This window comes from Peromyscus californicus, unplaced genomic scaffold (genome assembly GCF_007827085.1).
Source record: "Peromyscus californicus insignis strain IS unplaced genomic scaffold, ASM782708v3 Scaffold_4__1_contigs__length_199733344, whole genome shotgun sequence".
NCBI lineage: Eukaryota > Metazoa > Chordata > Mammalia > Rodentia > Cricetidae > Peromyscus > Peromyscus californicus.
The window spans coordinates 15,633,081-15,652,675 of record NW_026294562.1 but is presented as its reverse complement, the minus strand read 5'-3'; the positions used below and the strand labels follow the sequence as shown (position 1 = coordinate 15,652,675).

At 44.8% G+C, this 19,595-nt stretch overlaps 2 protein-coding genes across 10 annotated transcripts in view; one reads left to right on the top strand and one right to left on the bottom strand.

Annotated features, from left to right (window-relative positions):
* Arl3 (ADP ribosylation factor like GTPase 3) overlaps positions 1-15,717 on the bottom strand; it is a 55,987-nt gene extending 40,270 nt beyond the window's left edge. Inside the window, exons 1-2 of the mRNA XM_052761978.1 lie at positions 15,587-15,717; positions 2,415-2,558 (exon numbers count right to left, since the gene is read on the bottom strand). Coding sequence (XP_052617938.1) covers positions 2,415-2,558; positions 15,587-15,589 — 147 coding nt within the window. The 5' untranslated portion in view covers positions 15,590-15,717. The remainder of the gene's footprint in view (positions 1-2,414; positions 2,559-15,586) is intronic.
* Positions 15,718-15,877: 160 nt separating this feature from the next.
* Positions 15,878-19,595, top strand: part of Sfxn2 (sideroflexin 2) — a 70,701-nt gene continuing 66,983 nt past the window's right edge. For all 9 annotated transcript variants that reach the window (XM_052714613.1, XM_052714611.1, XM_052714610.1 and 6 more), the window contains exon 1: positions 15,878-16,002. The gene's annotated coding sequence lies outside the window, so the exon portion shown is untranslated. The remainder of the gene's footprint in view (positions 16,003-19,595) is intronic.

Genomic DNA, 19,595 nt, shown 5'->3' with positions numbered 1-19,595 from the left:
CTTTCCTGGAACTCACTTGGTAGTCCAGGCTGGCCTCGAACTCACAGAGATCCGCCTGGCTCTGCCTCCCGAGTGCTGGGATTAAAGGCGTGCGCCACCACCGCCCGGCTATTTATGTTTATTTTTATGTAGAGTACTTTGTCTGCATGTATACCTACATGCCAGAAGAGGGCATCAGATCTCATTACAGATGGTTGTGAGCCACCATGTGGGTGCTGGGAATTGAACTCAGGGCCTCTGGAAGAGCAGCCAGTGCTGTTAACCACTGAGCCATCTCTCCAGCCTGAGATTTTTATTTTTATATTTTTATGTGTATGGGTGTTTTGTCTATATATATGCCTTTGTACCACATGCAGGCAGTGTCCAGAGAGGACAGGAGAATGAACTGAATCCCCTGGGACTGGAGTTTCAGATGGCTGTGAGCCTGCCTCCATGTGGGTGCTGGGAGTTGAACTCAGGTCCTCTGGAAGAGCAGTCAGTGCCCTTAACCATGAGCCATCTCTCCAGCCCCTTTTATTATTTTCTAATATACTTTCTTTGTGTTCACTTCATAACTAAAGATAAAAATCTTCTTTGTTTTGATGCTGGGCCTTAAGCATTTGAGGCAAGTGTTCTACAACTTATCTACACTCCCAGTCTTGATTATGGCCTTTGTTTATTTAAAATTTACTTATGTGTACTTGGGTGCCTTCATGATTTTATGTGTACCACATACATATGTGCAGGTGCTGGTGGAGCCAGAAGGTGGCATCAGATGCCCTGGAACTGGAGTTACTGGCACTTGTGAGCTGCCGTGTGGGTGCTGGGAACTGATTCCAGGTCCTCAGAAAGATCCAAAGTGCTTTTAACCACTGAGCTATCTCTCCAGCTTGAGATTTTATTTTTGGCTTCTTTGAGATAGGCTCTCAGTGCCCTGGAGCTCACTATATAGACCATAATAGCCCAAAATTATAGTAATCCTTCTCCTTTTGCCTCTTAGTTACAGATGTCTGCCATGATGATGCCTGGCTAAAACTTTTTTTTTTTTTGAGACATTCTCTGAAGCCCGTGCTGACCTAGAATTTACTATGTGATCAAGGACTTTGTAAATCCTGATGCTCCCTCCTTATCTTCCATGTGCTGCAATTACAAGCATAAAGCATCACACTCCATAAATTCACATCATGTACCACGCTCTGGGTTCCATCCTTAGCACAATTTAAAAAAAAAGTGTGTGTGTGTGTGTGTGTGTGTGTGTGTGTGTGTGTGTGGTGTCTAAGTAATGATGATTTAGGCCTAAGAAAGACGATTGAAATGTGTATATATATACACTTAAAATTGTGGTAGGATATACACGGCATAAAATATACCTTTGTATCCTTTGTTTTTTAAGACAAGGTCTCTATTAAGACTTGCGTTCTGATGGGCAGTGGTGGCGCACACCTTTAATCCCAGCACTCAGGAGGCAGAGCCAGTCGGATCTTTGTGAGTTCGAAGCCAGCCTGGTCTACAAAGTGAGTTCCAAGACAGGTTACACATAGTTACACATAGAAACCCTGCCAGGAAAAACAAAAAAACAAAACAAACAGACAAAAAGACTTGAGTTGTCCTAGAACTCACTATGTTTCTGCCTCCCAAGTGTTGAGATTAATCATTTCATTTAATTTCTTCTTCTTCTTTTTTTTTTTTAATTAACCATTTTAAAATGTAAAGTTTGGTAAGCACATTTACATTGTTTGCATCCACCCCCAGAATGGTTCTCATCTTACAAAACTTGTCTCTGCAGATTAGGCACAGCTCGCTCTTGGCCCATTCCCAGCTCCAGTAGCCACTGTTCTACTCCCTATCTCTGTGAGTTGGACTATTCTAAGTACTTCACATGAATGGACATTCTTGTATATGTATTTGAAATCTGATTATTCTTAGACAATATAGACTTTTCTTAGAAACAAACCTTTGCAATGTATACATTTCTATCTCCCACAGCTACTGTAATGGTTTCATAGTCCACTTGACATATTCTAGAACCACCCAGGAAGAGAGTCTCAATGAGGGACTGTCTTGATCAGGTTGGCCTATGAGCATATCTGGGGTGTCTGTTATGATCACATTAACTAAGGTGGGAAGGCCTGCCCTTGGTGGCTCCTGAGTTTGGGTCCTGCACTGTGTGGTGTAGGGAGGGGCTCAGCACAAGGAGGCACTCTCCAGCCTTTGCTCTCTCTTTGCCCTGGACTGTAGATGGGACTCCTGCCTCATGTTCTTGCCTTTACTTCCCTACGATGATGGAGTATAACCTGGAACTGGGAGCTAAAATAAACATTCTCTCTCCCAACTTGCTTTCAGTCAGGGCATTTGATCACAGCAAGAGACACGAAACTGGGACAGCTATTTCCATTTCCTTGGGTGGCGGCTCCTGAAGCCATGGGAGTGCTCACCTGTGTAGGTGTGATGTGGCTGATGTCTTCAGATGCAAGCTGCTTCAGCAGAGTCGTCTTGCCGGCATTATCCAAGCCCAGGAGAAGGATTCGCACCTCCTGGTCTGGTGCACTTTTCAATTTGCGCAAAATAGAGAGCAAGCCCTTGAACAATCATGAGAGAGATGGATTACTCCGGGGCAGTGACTTCGGCATTAGTGGACATCAGAATGACTTTTGAACAAGGTTCTCGGCTATGGACAGCTTCTTTCTTTCCACTCTAATGTCCTTTGTTCCACCTGCTCCTTCCTTCCGAGTTTTAGCAGAAGTGTAGGAAAATGCAGCAATTTGGTAAGCAGCATGGCTTATTCCTGCTCCTCCCACAGTCCGGCGAAGCTGTCGTCCCAGATCTTCTGCAAGTGTGAAGTGCTACCCACCCGTGTTCCTCAAGCCCTTGATGGACACTTAGACGAGCACGATTATCATATCAGACTAGGTCACTGCTCACATTTCCCCATTACCAGAGCGAAGCTTCTTGCCATGCAGACAGATACCAGAATTACTTGCCCAAGTTAATGCAGGACTCTAAGGTTGTGATTGTGCCAACAGGCCTTACGTAAACATTGTGAATATTCCTAAAACCTGCCGGACTCTCCAGGACTGTGTGGCAAGCACCATCTGCACAAAGTGACCGTATAAGAAGGGTAAGAGTTCTGTGCTGGGGAGAGTGACGGGAGGACAGGAAACAGATACCTACTAAGGTGGGCAGACCAAGCCCATCCTGAGCAAGAAGGCTTAAACTACAAAGAGCACTGTGCTGAGGTTTGGGCTCCGAGAGCCCCACTGCAGATCAAAGAGAACCCTGGCTATTAATAGAGATTAAAGATTGTGAACTGGGAGGCGATAAGAGGAGAAAGGGCTAAGTGATGCAGATCAAAGCACAGTTTTTAGGACGATGGTAAGATCACAAGAGTTTGGTCACTTGAAAAAAGATTTTCGAGGCAGGGTTTCTCTGTGTAACCCTGGCTGTTCTGGGACTCCCTCTGTAGACCAGGCTGGCCTCAAACTCACAGAGATCTGCCTGCCTCTGCTTCCAGAGTGCTTTTTAAGGTGCTGTGCAAAGACACAAATAGGCTGCATGAAACAGTAGCTGCACGCTACACTTAGGCTCTATCTGTTACAATTCATGTTCATGACTTCATCTTTACAGGACAGGTGCGTAACATAGATTATCCCTGGTTTTCAGATGGAAAATCAGAAGTAACAATTAGGGAATTATAAAAGGCATTCATGATTATGATTTTTTTTTAAGTTTTTTTTTTTTTTAATAATTTATTTATTTGCATTGATGAGTCTGTGTAAAGGTGCTGGGTCCCCTGGAACTGGAATTACAGACAGTTGTGAGCTGCTATGTGGGTGCTGGGAATTGAACCCAGGTCTTCTGGAAGAACAGCCAGTGGTCTTAACCACTGAGCCATCTCTCCAGCCCCTCATAATTATGATTTAATCAGTATCTAAATATTATTTTTTATAATTTATTTTGCTTTTTGAGATAGGGTTTTTCTGGCAATCCTGGAATTCACTTTGTAGACCAGGCTGGCCTCAAATTCAGAGATCTGCTGGTCTCTGCCTCCCTAATGCTGGGATTAAAGGTATGCACCACACATTATTATTATTATTATTATTATTATTGGTTTTTCAAGACAGGGTTTCTCTGTGTAGCTTTGCGCCTTTCCTGGAACTCACTCTGTAGCCCAGGCTGGCCTCGAACTCCCAGAGATCCGCCTGCCTCTGCCTCTCGAGTGCTGGGATTAAAAGTGTGCGCCACTGCCCGGCCACACATTATTTTTAATTATGTGTATCCATGTGTGTCTGTACATGAGCATGTGGACATGAATGCAGGTACCTGTAGAGGCCAAAAGGAGTCAGATCTCCTACAGTTTACCGGTCATTACCATGTGGGTGCTGGGAACCAAACCTGGCTCCTCTCCAAGAGCAGTCAGTGAACCATCTCCCCATCAACACTATTTCTTTGGTACTGGGCACTGAACCCAGGGCCTTGCCCATGCCACTGACATATTTCCTCAGCCCCTAGCTCTGCCTTCTTATTAAAAAGGTAAAAAGAATTGTATGTGCTATTTATGTGTTCCGTCCTGCAGCTGACAATCCCAGACCAATAAGGCACGGGGCTCAAAAAGAATCAAGGGTGTGTTGATGCTCACCTTTATAATCCTGGCACTCAGGAGGCAAAGGCAGGCAGATCTCTGTGAGTTCAAGGCCAGCCAGGTTTACAGAGGGAGTTCCAGGACAGCCAGAGCTACAGAGTGAGGCCCTGTCTCAAACAAACAAACAAATGAATCAAAAGATGGCAGTTTTTTTGTTTTTTTTTTTTGGTTTTTCGAGACAGGGTTTCTCTGTGTAGCTTTGCGCCTTTCCTGGGACTCACTTGGTAGCCCAGGCTGGCCTCGAACTCACAGAGATCCGCCTGGCTCTGCCTCCCGAGTGCTGGGATTAAAGGCGTGCACCACCACTGCCCGGCCAAAAGATGGCAGTTTTAAGGGCATATAATCTAATCTCCCAGCCAGAGTAGAAGTCCCTCCAAGCTGAGTCTTACAATTTAGAATTACATAAAATGATTGTGTTTGCTATTCCCACTGCACCAGGCGAGGATCCAAGCCAGTTTGTTGATAAAGATCCAATAGTATTACTGTGAAATACTTCTCAGCAGCTTTGTATTTGGACAATGACCTGGAAATATTTAGGCAGATCAGCAACATCTCTCCCCCCTGCAGGCTCTGTTCCCTTGTGGCCCCTGTGCTGACGGGCTGAGGACCACATTAACTTCTCTATGTCTTGGTTTTTTTCAACAGTAAAATGGAAGATTTAGTCTAAGACAGACAAAGGTTATTCTAAAGGTTTAGGACAAAAGCTGAATCAATTTGGAACTAATGAAAGACAAGTAGTATTTGTGCTGTTATTTAAGGAAGGGCATATTTTTGCTTCTATTTTCAAGTCACTTAGCCCTGGCTACCTTGACTCCAGCCCCTCCTTAAGCCGTATGTATGACACTTGACCCTCATTAACTGTTGTAAGAACCTGACCAGGAGAGTTGCAGAGCACAGATCAGTTGTCGCAGAAACACCAGACAGCAGAGAGGTTGGGGCACTAGACAAGGCATTCATAATCAACATCTAAACAAAGTTGTTTCTCTATTTTTTTATTAGCTATACTGAAATCATTCATTTATAACCCACCCTTCAGATCCCTCAGGCCTGGGATATAAAAGGACCAAGAAGAACAAGGGGAAACATTGAATTATTCATCCTGAGTCCCTGACTGGATACAGGAAGGGTCTCATTAGCTCCTAACATACACTCAAAAATGGGAATTTATCAAATTAACACATTAAATGCCACAAGTAAAGCTTTCATGCATTGCCCCTGCTGCAGAAATTGTCAAGGAAGAACCTGTTGTCTTTTTATAGAAAATACTTTACTATTTACAAATTTAAAATGAGCATTTCCAGTTTTCCAGCAGGTGCCTCTTCACTGAGAGATCACTGAGTAGGCAGAGAGGTGGGTCAGAGCTAAGAGAATATACTGCTCTTGCAGAGGACCCAGGTTCAAGTCTTGCACCAGTGTGGGTTGGCTTCAACTGCTCATAACCCTAGCTCCAGCAGGATCTGATGGCTCTGGACTCCTAGGGCACCTGTACCCATGCATATACCCACATGGGGGCATATACAAATCCACATAGCTAGAAAAGCAAAAATTAAATCTCTCTCTCTCTCTCTCTCTCTCTCTTTTTTTTTTTTGGTTTTTCGAGACAGGGTTTCTCTGTGTAGTTTTGCACCTTTCCTGGAACTCACTCTGTAGCCTGGGCTGGCCTCGAACTCACAGAGATCCGCCTGCCTCTGCCTCCCGAGTGCTGCGTTTAAAGGTATGCGCCACCACCACCTGGCTGCAATAACTAAATCTTAAACATGGAAAGAAATCACTACCTATACTGTTGCCTGGAGACCAAGTTTTCCTTACCTACTCCTAACATCTGAAACTGGACAACTAAGCAAAGATTCTTTTTGGCAGCATCCCACTGAAATGAAAGCACTCTCCTCTTCCTGTGAGAGGATGGACCAGGGCTTTGCACGTTAGTTGGGCACGCTACCGCAAACTTCATCCCTAGTGCATCCTTTCTTTATTTTGTTTTGTTCTGAGAGTGGGTTCACTATGTAGCCCTGGCTGGCCTGGAACTCAGAGTATGTAGATCAGGTTGGCCTCGACAGGGATCCTGCCTCTGCCTCCTGGGTGCTGGGATTAAAAGTGTGCACCATCACACCTGGCCCTGGCCCTCCTAATTCTATTCCTTAAAGGAGTACAACACAGAGAAGAAAGAAGTCTTTCTAACTATAGGCACTTTTTCCTAACCTAATGGTACAGAATATATACTGGTTTTTTTGCGAGTGTTTTTTTAAATTAATTTATTTTTTTTGTTTTTTTTTTTTTTGTTTTTTGTTTTTTTGTTTTTTTCGAGACAGGGTTTCTCTGTGTAGCTTTGCGCCTTTTCCTGGAACTCACTTGGTAGCCCAGGCTGGCCTCGAACTCACAGAGATCCGCCTGGCTCTGCCTCCCGAGTGCTGGGATTAAAGGCGTGCGCCACCACCGCCTGGCTAAATTAATTTATTTTTATTTTACATGCCTTGGTGTTTTGCCATGGGTGTCGGGTCCCCTGGAACTGGAGTTACAGACAGTTGTGCGCTGCCATGTGGGTGCTGGGAGTTGAACTTGGGTCCTCTGGAAGAGCAGTTAATACTTTTAACCATTGAGCCATCTCTCCAGCCCCATATACTTTTAATTTCTAATGTATAATCTTCCAGTAACGTCAGATGCCTCACCCGGAAATGAAGTGACACAGAAAGAGCAAGTTCATCTAATATTTTCTTCCTTCCAGTAAGACGATAAATGGCTCTCAGGCTGGACCCCGGGACACACACAGGGGCTGGTGCAGCAGGGCACTGTATCAGCCCAGGCATGAGGACGAGGCCGGGATCACAGGATTACCAGGGCTTGCTGAATAGGGAAGAGGATATTTATAGATAGCAGGGTTCTCCCGAAAGGTACAAAGTAAGAGGATTTAAGAGGCTAGATGAAAGAGAGCCGAGTAACTCCACCCTGTACTTGTACATCTCCGTGCCACGCTTTAAGTGTCAAATGAAAAGATGCATTCATTAAAAGTTAATATATGATGAGGATGAGTTTTCCTGCATAAAGACAATGAAATTCATTTTTACAGTGTAATTTTGATCCACACAACCATTCATTCAACTGTCATTAACACCTATAATGTTCCCCAAGCAGAAAAGTGAGCAGAGAATGATCTCCATGTAGGATTTATACTCCTAGGACACTGAATACAGGTAATGAGAAACAAGAACTCCAGTCAACTGTATGCATATGTGGCCAGCCTGGGCATGTACAAGTTATCTGTACTTGTTGGGGGAGGGGGACAGGAGCACTCTGACCCAGGCACAAAACATTTAAACAAACTTTTCTACAACCAGATCACGAAGAGGTGCTATGGACTATATATATAGAGAGAGTTTATTTGTTTGTTTGTTTTTAAATAGATCTCTCATGTAACCCTGGGTGTCCTGGAACTTACTCTGTAGACCAGGCTGGCCTGCCTCTGCCTCCCAGTGCTGGAATTAGAGGTGTGCCCCACCACGCCTGGCTTGGACCCAGAAATGTTATCTGCCTCAAGATCTGTTTAAACTCAACTCATGGCAAAGGCATGGTGCTCTGACCCCAAAAGACACAAACTGGGTCATTCAAAGAAACCAAAGTAGGGGAGAGGCGTTAGAGGAATGTGCTGAAATATGGAAAACAGGTTTAGCTGTGAGGAACAGCTGAAGTTTAAGTACTGTAACCACAAAGCTGTCGAGCACACGAACTGCCTAGCTAGCTTAAACAGGACAGATTTCCACTTCGTCTCACCTCTTGACAGAATCCTACTGATGTGAAAGGGAGAACCTCAAATTCTGTCTTCCTTTTTGCAGTTATTTTTTAAAATTGTAGTTGTTTACTTATTTCACGTGTGTGCATGGGTATGTGCTTAGTACAAAGTGCTTGTGCAAGTCAGCAGAAAGGTAGTGTGAATCAGTGCACTCCTTCTACTACATGGGTCCCGGGATCCAACATAGGTCTGAGGCTAGCCCCTTTACCACTGAGCCAGCTCATCAGCATTCACACCTGTTTTCTTTCTCATCATCTTTCTATTAAACAGAGACAAAGATAGGGGAACCTCCTCAGAAGAGTGAGCCCCTTGCCACAGAGGCCTGATGAAAACGGTGCTGCTTCTAACTTCAGACTGGACTCAGCTGCCCTGTGACAGAAACCCTCCCCAGGATTTCATGTGGAATATGAGCACAGTGATCAATCTGATAAGAAACACTAAGATGATTAAATAAGGTGATGCTGTAAGGCAAGACACGCAGAAGCCACTCAAAATAATGGTTGAAAAAATTGTTTTGAAACGTATAGAGCTGGGGATAAACACTGCCAGTCCTGTGTTTTCTTTTCTTTCCTTGTGTGTGTGGTGGGGGATTATGTATGCATACACTAGGGATTAGCTGGGTTTGGTGGTGCTCACCTTGAATAAACCCAGCACTCAGGAGGCAGAGGGGATCTTTGTGAGTTTGAAGCTAGCCTGGTCTACACAGTGAGTTCCAGGACAGCCATGGCTATGTAGAGACCCTGTCCCCCCAAACAAATTAACTAATCAAAACAAAAACAAAAACAAAAAAAGAAACAGCCAGATAGTGGTGGCGCATGCCTTTAATCCCAGCACTCAGCGCAGAGTCAGGAGGATCTCTGTGAGTTCGAGGCCAGCCTGGTCTCCAAAGCAAGATCCAGGACAGCTAAGGCTCCACAGAGAAACCCTGTCTCAAAACAAACAAACAAATAAACAAACAAACACAACAAAAATCAAACACTAGAGATTGAACCTTGAACATCCTAGGCGAGAACACTACCACTGAACTATGTCCCCAGTCCTTTTCAAAACTTTTTTATTTTAGGAAAGGACTCACTTGTCTAGGTTGAAATTAAACTCAGTCTTTCCTCATCAAGCTTCAGAGAGCTAACATTACAGGAATGATCCACTAGGGGTGACTATGGGTGTATTTTCTCTCTTTAAAGAAAAACATTTTGGGACGAGGGAGAAGGGGGGAATCTGTGGGTGGTATGTGAAGTGAGTAGAAAATTTCTTAATAAAGAAAAATGAAAAGAAAAAGAAAAATATTTATTTTATGTGTTTGGTTGTAAGCCTGAGTATATGGATGGGCACCACACATGTGCATGAAGCTGCAGAGGTCAGAAGTGGGTGTCCGGACCCTTGGAACTAGAGTTAGAGGTGGCTGTGTACTGTGGTGTGTGTGTGTGTGCTGTGGTGTGTGTGTGTGTGCTGTGGTGTGTCTGTGTGCTGTGCTGTGTCTGCTGTGGTGTGTCTGTGTGTGCTGTGGTGTGTGTGTGTGCTGCTGTGGTGTGTGTGTGTGTGCTGTGGTGTGTCTGTGTGCTGCTGTGGTGTGTGTGCTGCTGTGGTGTGTGTGTGTGCTGCTGTGGTGTGTGTGTGTGCTGTGGTGTGTCTGTGTGTGCTGTGGTGTGTCTGTGTGCTGTGCTGTGTCTGCTGTGGTGTGTCTGTGTGTGCTGTGGTGTGTCTGTGTGCTGCTGTGGTGTGTCTGTGTGCTGCTGTGGTGTGTGTGTGTGTGTGTGTGTGTGTGTGTGTGTGTGTGTGCTGTGGTGTGTCTGTGTGCTGCTGTGGTGTGTCTGTGTGCTGCTGTGGTGTGTCTGTGTGCTGCTGTGGTGTGTCTGTGTGCTGCTGTTGGGTGGCTGAGTTCTGGGAACTGAACCTGGATCCTCTGAGAGAATGGTTAACTCTCTTTAACTATTGAGCTGTCTCTCCAGCTCATTTTCTTTTATTTTTCCATTTCCTTTTCCTTATCATTATTATTATTGGGTTTTGGAGACAGGGTTTCTCTGTGTAACAGTTCTGGCTGTCCTGGAACTTGCTCTGTAGACCAGGCTGGCCTCAAACTCAAGAAATCCACTTGCCTCTGCCTCTCAAGTTCTGGGATTAAAGGGATGTGCCAGCACCACCCGGCTATTATTTTTTAAATTTATGTGTATGAATGTTTTGCCTGCACGTGTGCAGTGCACTACCCAACTGCTGAACCATCTTTCCAACTCCTTTTTTAAAAAAAACTATATTTTTTTCACTTACTATTTCTGACCCCAAAACATAAATATGGTAACACTCATCAAAAGTCGTACGTGTATGATAATTACATGTAAGGAGGAAGTAGTCTATAAATAATTGTTGAATTGAGTTCATGGTAAATAACAGTGATTAGTATGTGCCAAATTACCATCATCCTGCATCTTATCAAGAATGGTAGAGCACTTGCCTAGAGTCCTCCAGTGAGGGGCTGGAGAGTCAGCTCTGCAGTTTAGAGCACTGCTTGCTCTTTTTTTTTTTTTTTTTGGATTGATTGATTGATTGATTATGCATACACCTGGTTGCCGGGAATTGAACCCAGGTCCTCCAGAAGAGCAGCCAGTGTTCTTAACCCCTGAGCCATCTCTCCAGCCTCTGTTGCTCTTTCTTGTAGAGGACCTGGGGTCCATTCCCAGCAGACAGACGGTGACTTAGAACCATTCATAATGCCAGTTCCAGGGAATCCAATGCCCTCTTCTGGCACGCAAAACACTTATACATATAAAATAAATCTAAAAGAATGTGATTCTAAGACCAGGGTAAAACAACAGATCCTAAATGTTCAGGGAAGCTTAGAATGTTTTTTGTTTCAGTCACCCAAATTTAGAAAGAGAGAAAAAAATTAGTCACAGCTGAAATTTAAAACGCTCACTTTCTTTTCTTTTCCTTCCTTCTTTCTGTCTTTCTTTCTTTTTTTTTTTTTTTGAGACAGGGTTTCACTATGTAGCAAGTTCCAGGCTGTCCTGGAACTCATAGAGATCTGCCTGCCTCCCAAGTGTTGGGATTAAAGGGGTGTGTCATTATGCCTCGCAGAGCTCACTTTTCAGTCGTACAGTTAACCATAGGACTCATGGGATACTATATGTGACACACTTAATCATGACATTGACCATTTAAACTCAGTGTTCTACTTCCAGTTCTAAGAATAACTTACATTTTTGAAGGAAAAAAAATGGATTTGTAAAATCAGATAATCTCAACAAATTTGTCCTAGTTTCTTTCTTCTTCCTTTCTTTTTCCTTTTTTCAGACGGAGGGGTCTCACAATATAGCCCCGGCAAGCCTGAAACTCTCTATGTAGACCAGGTTGGCCTCTAGTTCAGATAACCACCTGCTTCTGCCTCTTGAGTGCTGGGATTAAAGATGTGTGTCACCACACCCCACAATCCTAATTTCTTATTGTTTACTTTTAAAAAATCTGTTTGGTTTAATCCCAGCACTCGGGAGGCAGAGGCAGGTGGATCTCTGTGAGTTCGAGGCCAGCCTGGTCTACCAAGTGAGTTCCAGGAAAGGCGCAAAGCTACACAGAGAAACCCTGTCTCGAAAAACCAAAAAAAAAAAAAAAAAAAAAAAAAAATCTGTTTGGGGCTAGAGAGATGGCTCAGTAGTTAAGAGCACTTGTTACCCTGCAGAGGATCTGGGTTCAGCTCCTAGCACCGATGGACATTCACTGCCATCTGTAACTCCAGGGCTAGGGGATCCGACGCTCTCTTCTGACCTCTGAGGTTGGCAAGAATACATGCATGCATGCAGGCAAAATACACACCAAATAAAATGAATAACTCCAATAAAAAGTTTTAAATTTGTTTTGGAGAAATAGCTCAGTGGTTAAGAGCACTTGTTGCTGCAGCAGAGGACCTGGGTTTCATTCCCAGCATCCACAAGGCAGCTCACAACCATCTATAACTCCAGTTCCAAAGGATCCGAAGCCTTTTTCTGATTTCTGAAGGCATCACAAACTCATGCAGTACATATATACACATGTAGGCAAAATATTCACACATAGAAAATAAAATAAATAATAAAAAAGCACTTGTTGCTCTTGTAGAAGACTGGGTTCGGTTCTCAACACCCACACAGTGGCTCACAACTGACTGTAGCTCCAGGGGATCCAACACCCTCTTCTGATCTCCTTGGGTACCAGGCATGCCCAGAGTGAACATACATGCTCTCAGGCAAAACACTAAGACACGCCGGTGGTGGTGGTGGTGGCACAGCCTTTAATACCAGCACTTGGGAGGCAGAGCCAGGTGGATCTCTGTGAGTTCAAGGCCAGCCTGGGCTACAAAGCAAATTCCAGGAAAGGCGCAAAGCTACATAGAGAAACTCTGTCTGGAAAAAACAAAACAAAACAAAACAAACCCCACAAAGACACATAAATTTTTTAAAATTTAATTTTGAGCATTGACTACTTTAGTGGTATCTAACAATGTTATATGCACACGGCCAATTTGTTATACACTTACATATAGTGCCAATTTGCACCTAGAAACATGATCAGTGGTTCACTTATTATGACCTATAATTATTAATATATTAAGTAATAATTAAACAATCATGAAATTATACAGCCCACTCAATTGATAAACTGAAGAAAATTCGACAACTCTCATGTTTCTTATTCATAACAAACCTCATTTTCTCTTGGTTTGGCATATGGCTCTTTCTTTTAAGGGGATGGCAATTGGGGCAAGGTCTCCCTCTAGCTGAGGCTGACCTGGAACTAACTGTAGCCCAGGATGGCCTCTTAACTCATGGTGATCCTCTTAACTGAGCATCTAGAGCACTGGAATTGCATGCATGACCCACCACACCCAGCCTGGCATGCCTTTTTAACTGCAGTTCTAATTATTTTCATTAATTTTAAAATTATCTCTTTATTATGAGACAGTCTCATGTAGCCCAGGCTAGCCTTGAATTCTTGATCCTCTTCCTTCTACCTCCCGAGTGCTGCTGAGGTTATAAGTGTGAGCCACTATGACCACTTTCTCAGATCCATTTATTTTCTATGTAAATATTTATATCTGTACTCATTTGTTAAGATAAACTTAGCCTTTAAATGGACAGCTCATGTATAAATAATAAAAAGAAAACACTTGTTAAAATCTGTTTAGCCTGAGGTTAGAAATAACTGTAACTGTAACAAGTGTGAAATGTGATTGACAACCTTATATTAAATAATTCTACTTAACAATTTGACAATGTCAATTTATTTATTTATTTACTTATTTAATTATTTTTGGTTAAAATTCACTTGTTCAATTAATTTGACCATGAGTTTGAGGCCAGCCTGGTCTACAGAGCTAGTTCTAGGACAGTCAAGGCTACATACACAAAGAAACCCAGTCTCGAAAAAACAAAACAAACAAACAAATAAACAAAACTGGCCAAAAGCAGACGTGTAGTTCTCCTCCTGGACATTTATTTATTTATTTATTTATTTATTTTTTTGGTTTTTCGAGACAGGGTTTCTCTGTGTAGCTTTGCGCCTTTCCTGGAACTCACTTGGTAGCCCAGGCTGGCCTTGAACTCAGAGAGATCCGCCTGGCTCTGCCTCCCGAGTGCTGGGTATTTTTTCTTTTTTTTGAGACCAGGTGTCGGGTATCCCTAGCTTGCCTGGAAATCACTATGTAGCCCTTGAACTTCTGATCCTCCTGCTTCCGTCTCTGGAGTGCTGAGATAGCCAGGTACAATCACGTTCGGTTTTACGCAGGGCTTCATGCCTGCTAAGCAAACCTCGATCAACTGAGCTATCTCCTAGCTTTTTCTTCTTAAGTCAACAGAAGTAGTTCAAGATTTTCACAAAAATACTGAGGGGTAGGGGGAAAACAACGGTACCTGGTTCATACCAGTCAGTAACTAGTTCATACCAGTCAGTTAGCCAACCAACCTGCTCTAATGCCTTCAAATTTAGTTTTCCTCGACTAGCTCTAAAATATTCATTTCCCCTACATACTAGTTTTACTCTCCATTTACCACGTACAAATCAACAAGGAGGGCTGGATAGATGCTCAGCGGTACTGATGTTCTTCCAGAGAACAGTGTTGATTTCCCAGCATCCACGTGGTGGCTCACAGCCATCTGTAACTCCAATTCCAGGCAACCAAAGCCCTGTTCTGGCTTCTGCAGGCACCAGGCACACACGTGGTACAAAAATATACGCAGGCTAAACACCCATACACATTAAATAAAATAGTAATTCAAAATATCAACAAGGAACTGAGCATCGCTGGTTAAATCTGTCACATACTGTAACTTACAATTTGGAAAAGCCTTAATTACGGCTAATGGAGAAAAGGCTTGCTTCAATTGATGCTCACTGTCTATAGTTTCTCATTCTTTTTAGTTTGAGGGGCCTAACTGGATCGAAAACCCTTCGTGTGGCCACATGCAAAAGGGCGCTGCAACAAGTTTGAAGGAAATGCTAGGACACGGGAGGCTAATTTGCTTCTATCAACATGGAATAAATATGGGAAGAAAAATCGCTCATCAACAACCATTAGACCTTGCAGAACTTTCAGCGAATTAAGTTGGGACTGCAGGCGCGTACCCACCACAGAGACGTGAAATCAGGCATCCATTCCCAGCGGAACCGCTTTTTTGTCCTGGGACTTACTCCCTGCACACCTCACTCAGAGACGCGAGCATCTAGGAAAGCTAGGTTACATCTCCCTGGTGCCGCCAGGGTGATCTCAAAGACCGTAGCACCGAGCCTCTCCCACTTCTGGTCGGGTCTCAGACAGACCCCACAGTCCCGAGGAGCCGAGAGGTCGACTCTGCAGGAAGATCAAGCCTGTGTGCCTGGCCTGATCTCTGCAGCTCCCCGGAGCCGCCCTCATCTCAGTACCCAGAATGATGATAGAGCCCAGGCTTCTTCCCTGCCAGCCAAGCACTCCGCAAGTCACTTTCCCAAGCCTCGGACCCACCGCAAATCCCTCCTTCCTCCCCAGGCCTAGGCCTCCCTCCAGGGCCCACCTTTGGGGTTCCCCCTTCATTCCCGAAACCCATCTAGAACCCTAGAGAGCAAGGCGAGCGCCATCCCACGTCTCCCTTGGCTTTAAGCGCAGCGCCCCGCCCTGGGTCTGGGGACAGGAGGGGGGGGTGACTGGCCAGCTCCAGAGGGACCAGGGGGCCCCCCACACTCACCATCCTCAAGCCGAGTCCCTCCTCCTCCTCCGCCTCCTCCTCCTTCTGCCTCCCCCGTTACCAGGGGTAACTGCTGCGGCGCCGCCCCTGACGTCCCTCGCACGCAGCGGAGGAGCGGAGCAGCGGGATGGGGCGGGGTTCTGCTCCTCTTTACTCAGAGTGCGCAAGCGCACTAAAGCGCCCGCCCACTGCGCAGGCGGTCTTGGGAGTGGCGGAAGGCCGGGGCGGGCTGGCGTGCGACCCAGAGGGAGGGGCAACATCGCCCACGTGGCTGGCGGGAGCCTGAGGCCTGTGATTGGTCAGAAAAGGGGGCGTAGTGCGAGGGGGTGTTCCCCGGCCTAGCCGCGGTGCCCAGTTCAGCCTTCCTAGTCATCTATGGCTGGTGGCTGTCTCCGGGTGCAGCCCTCTGGGAGCAGGTAAGGGGCCTCAAGTGCAGGCCGGTTGCACGGCTACTTCTAGTCTCCGCATCTCCAAAGGGAGCCGGCCTCTGCTCGCTTGGGGCTGCCAGGCACTGCGTGCTGACTTCCTTCTGCAGAAGCCGCGTGGCGGGTGGGACGGACCTGGGCTCCCATGGGCTCCTCGCTTCTGACCCCCGTTGTCTTCGGCTGCCAGGCTTTGGAGTACCGGAGTTATGGGCTGCGCCTCTATCTCCACAGTCTCGTTAGAATCCAGGATAGGTGATTTCTGCTGGGTTCGGGGAGGTCGCCTGAGAGAGGGCGATAGGGAGATTGGGACTGGTCCCTAGCATCGAGGTTAGCTGACAGCGGGAGTGTTAGATTGTCTGGGATCCCCTGGAACTCCTCTCATGCACAGGACCACTGGAGAGTTAGTTACCTTTGCCCCTGTGCCAGGCCAGGTTCTCAACACTGGTATAATCTGCCTTCGTAGAAATTGTATTCTTCTTAGTGGAATGCTTTTTATTCAGAATTTATTTCTGTACAACTCTAGAGTTGGGACACGAACTAATGTGTAAACTGTTTATTTTACAGTGTTACTTGTAAACGCTTTGGCCCAGGTAGGAGTGCTGTCTACCCTCGGGGAATGAACCCTGAATGCAGGGCCTTATGCAGGGTAGGCAAGCACTCGACCACTGAGCTACACTGTATCCCTCGCTCCAGAGTAGTTTATATCTATTAGTAAACAGAGAACTTTTCTAACAGCTGATAGTCTAGATAGAGATGGTACCTCTGGAAGTTTGCTGATGCACGTGTACCTGTTATCTATCTATGTCAAGTACATAGAGCATTGCCTGTCACAAGGGAAGTGCTGCATGTTATTAATAGTTTAATCTGGGTTCCAGGCTTCATCCCTCTTCCTACCAACCTAGTTAAGACTGAAGCAAAGGCAGGTTTTTCTTGAGTGGGTTTTCAGGGTTTTTTATTTGTTATGTTTTGTTGTTTTGAGACAGAGTCTCACTATGTAACTCTGGTTGACCTGGAACTCACTGTACACCACACTGGCCTTAAACTCACAAGTCTGCCTGCTTCCTGGGTACTCCTGGGTACTGGGTTTAAAGCATGCACCACTATGCCCTGTTTTCAGGTATTTTCACATTCAAGTAAAGTACTTTTTTTTTTATTTTTATTTTTATTTTGCAATACAATTCAGTTCTATGTAAAGTACTTTTTATAAAACATTTAAAAAAAACAAACTATTTTATGTGAGTGAGTGTTTTGTATTGTGTTAGCTTGGTACTCTGGAGCTGGGGTCAGCCATCATGTGGGTGCTGGAAACTGAATCCAGGTCCTCTGTGAAAGCAAGTGCTTTTAACGCTAAGCTATCTCTCCAGCCCCCAAAATTTTTAAAAATATCAGAATGTAATTTTTAATGGGGGAACCCCTCAAAGACCACCATGGAGCCCGAATTGTAGCTAGAGTTTTCCTGCCTGGCCCACAGTAAGGACAAATCTCTCTCACCTGCCAGTCCCACAGCCGCTCAGATCCAACCAAGTAAACACAGAGACTTATATTGGTTACAAACTGTATGGCCGTGGCAGGCTTCTTGCTAACTGTTCTTATATCTTAAATTAATCCATTTCCACAAATCTATACCCTGCCACGTGGCTCATGGCTTACCAGAGTCTTCACATGCTTGTCCTGGCGGTGGCTGGCAGTGACTCCTTCTGCCTTCCTGTTCTTTCTTTTCTCTTGTCTGTTAGTCCCGCCTATACTTCTTGCCTAGCCACTGGCCAATCAGTGTTTTATTTATTGACCAATCAGAGCAACACATTTTCCATACAGAACATCCCATAGCACTTCCCCCCTTTTTTTCCCCAAAAAGGAAGGTTTTAACCTTAACAAAGTAAAATTACATATAATTTGGGAATTTGGGCGTAGCTTCTCTTACTACTTCCTGCTGGAGGGGGGCGCTGTATCTTATGGGGACACAAAGAAAATTTTAGGATTATGGAATAGTCCATGAGGCTGTATTGTCTGAGCCAGTTGCCTTCAAACCATTCTGGATGTTGGATCATCTGGGCCATGGTCTCATCGGAGACCTTTCAGGGAGTCTTGGCTGGTCAAACCTGATGTATCTTAATCTGGAACAAATCCATAGCCTCTGGCTTTCTGTGGGAACAAAAGCAGAGTCTCCTTTCCAAAGCAACACATCCTTATATCCAAATTTTGAAGTCAAGGTACCTTTAAAATATACATATTGGTTTAACTCAACATCTTTTACAATCAAATGTTTTTCTGCAGTTAAAAATTCCAAAGACAACACAATCCAGATTCTCTGTGTAATATTCATCTTTACGTGGCTTATTTTTTATATTAATTTTACTGTCTCTTTTAAGACTTTATTTTTTAAAACTATGTATTTGTTTATATAACTGTATATATCACCTTTTTGTCTCTTTCAAGCCTACGTATATTTTACACACATTGTAAACTATTACATCTGAATCTGTCTTATTGTGAATCTATTGCTTTAAACTGCAGCAGCTGTGGCTGAAGGCTCCACCCACCTCAGCTTCCCAACATGGCAGTGGTACGTTTACCACCAGCTCTGGGAGCTATCGTGGGTCTATGCTTTTATCCAAGCAGCGTGTAGTCCAGAAACCTCCTTTTTTGTTTTGTACTAGCAAAGGCTAAATCCACCACGCAGCTTAATATGCCACTTGCAGAGGCCTCATTCCCGCCATATGACAGGTCGAGGCAGGTCGAGGCAGGTCGAGCGTGCATGCTAGGAACCCACAAGTAGCTCAAACCAGCAGCTGCCGCTCATTTGAGAGAGACATTTAGGAAGCTGTTTTTAGCTCCGTTTTAGAATCTTTTCTCAGGTTTTAGGCGGAAACTCTTGCCAACTCGTTGGGCGCCATTTGTAGCTAGAGATTTCCTGCCTGGCCCACAGTCAGGACAAATCTCTCTCACCTGTCAGTCCCACAGCCGCTCAGATCCAACCAAGTAAACACAGAGACTTATATTGGTTACAAACTGTATGGCCGTGGCAGGCTTTTTGCCAACTGTTCTTACAGCTTAAATTAATCCATTTCCACAAATCTATACCCTGCCACGTGGCTCATGGCTTACCGGAGTCTTCACATGCTGTTTGTCCTGGCAGTGGCTGGCAGTGACTCCTTCTGCCTTCCTATTCTTTCTTTTCTCTTGTCTGTTAGTCCCGCCTATACTTCTTGCCTAGCCACTGGCCAATCTGTGTTTTATTTATTGACCAATCAGAGCAACACATTTGCCATACAGAACATCCCACAGCACCGAATCCCACATGTAAAAGCAAAGAGCCTTTATTTCAAGCTCCAGAGCTTGGTCCCTCTGTCTGTCCGACACAGTAGTGAGAGCCGAGAGCCCTGAGCTCAGGTGGGGCAGAGTTTTTATCATAGCAGAGGTTGGGGTGAGGGGATTTCCAGGGTCTAGGACCCTGATTGGCTGACAATTGTCTAGGGGTATCTGTAAAACAAAAAATAGGTGTGTGCTAGATTCAAGGACATCTGGCCACCTTATCTAATGGTTGGAATGTTTGGGATGTCAGGTACTTCCTCACCCCTGGGTGG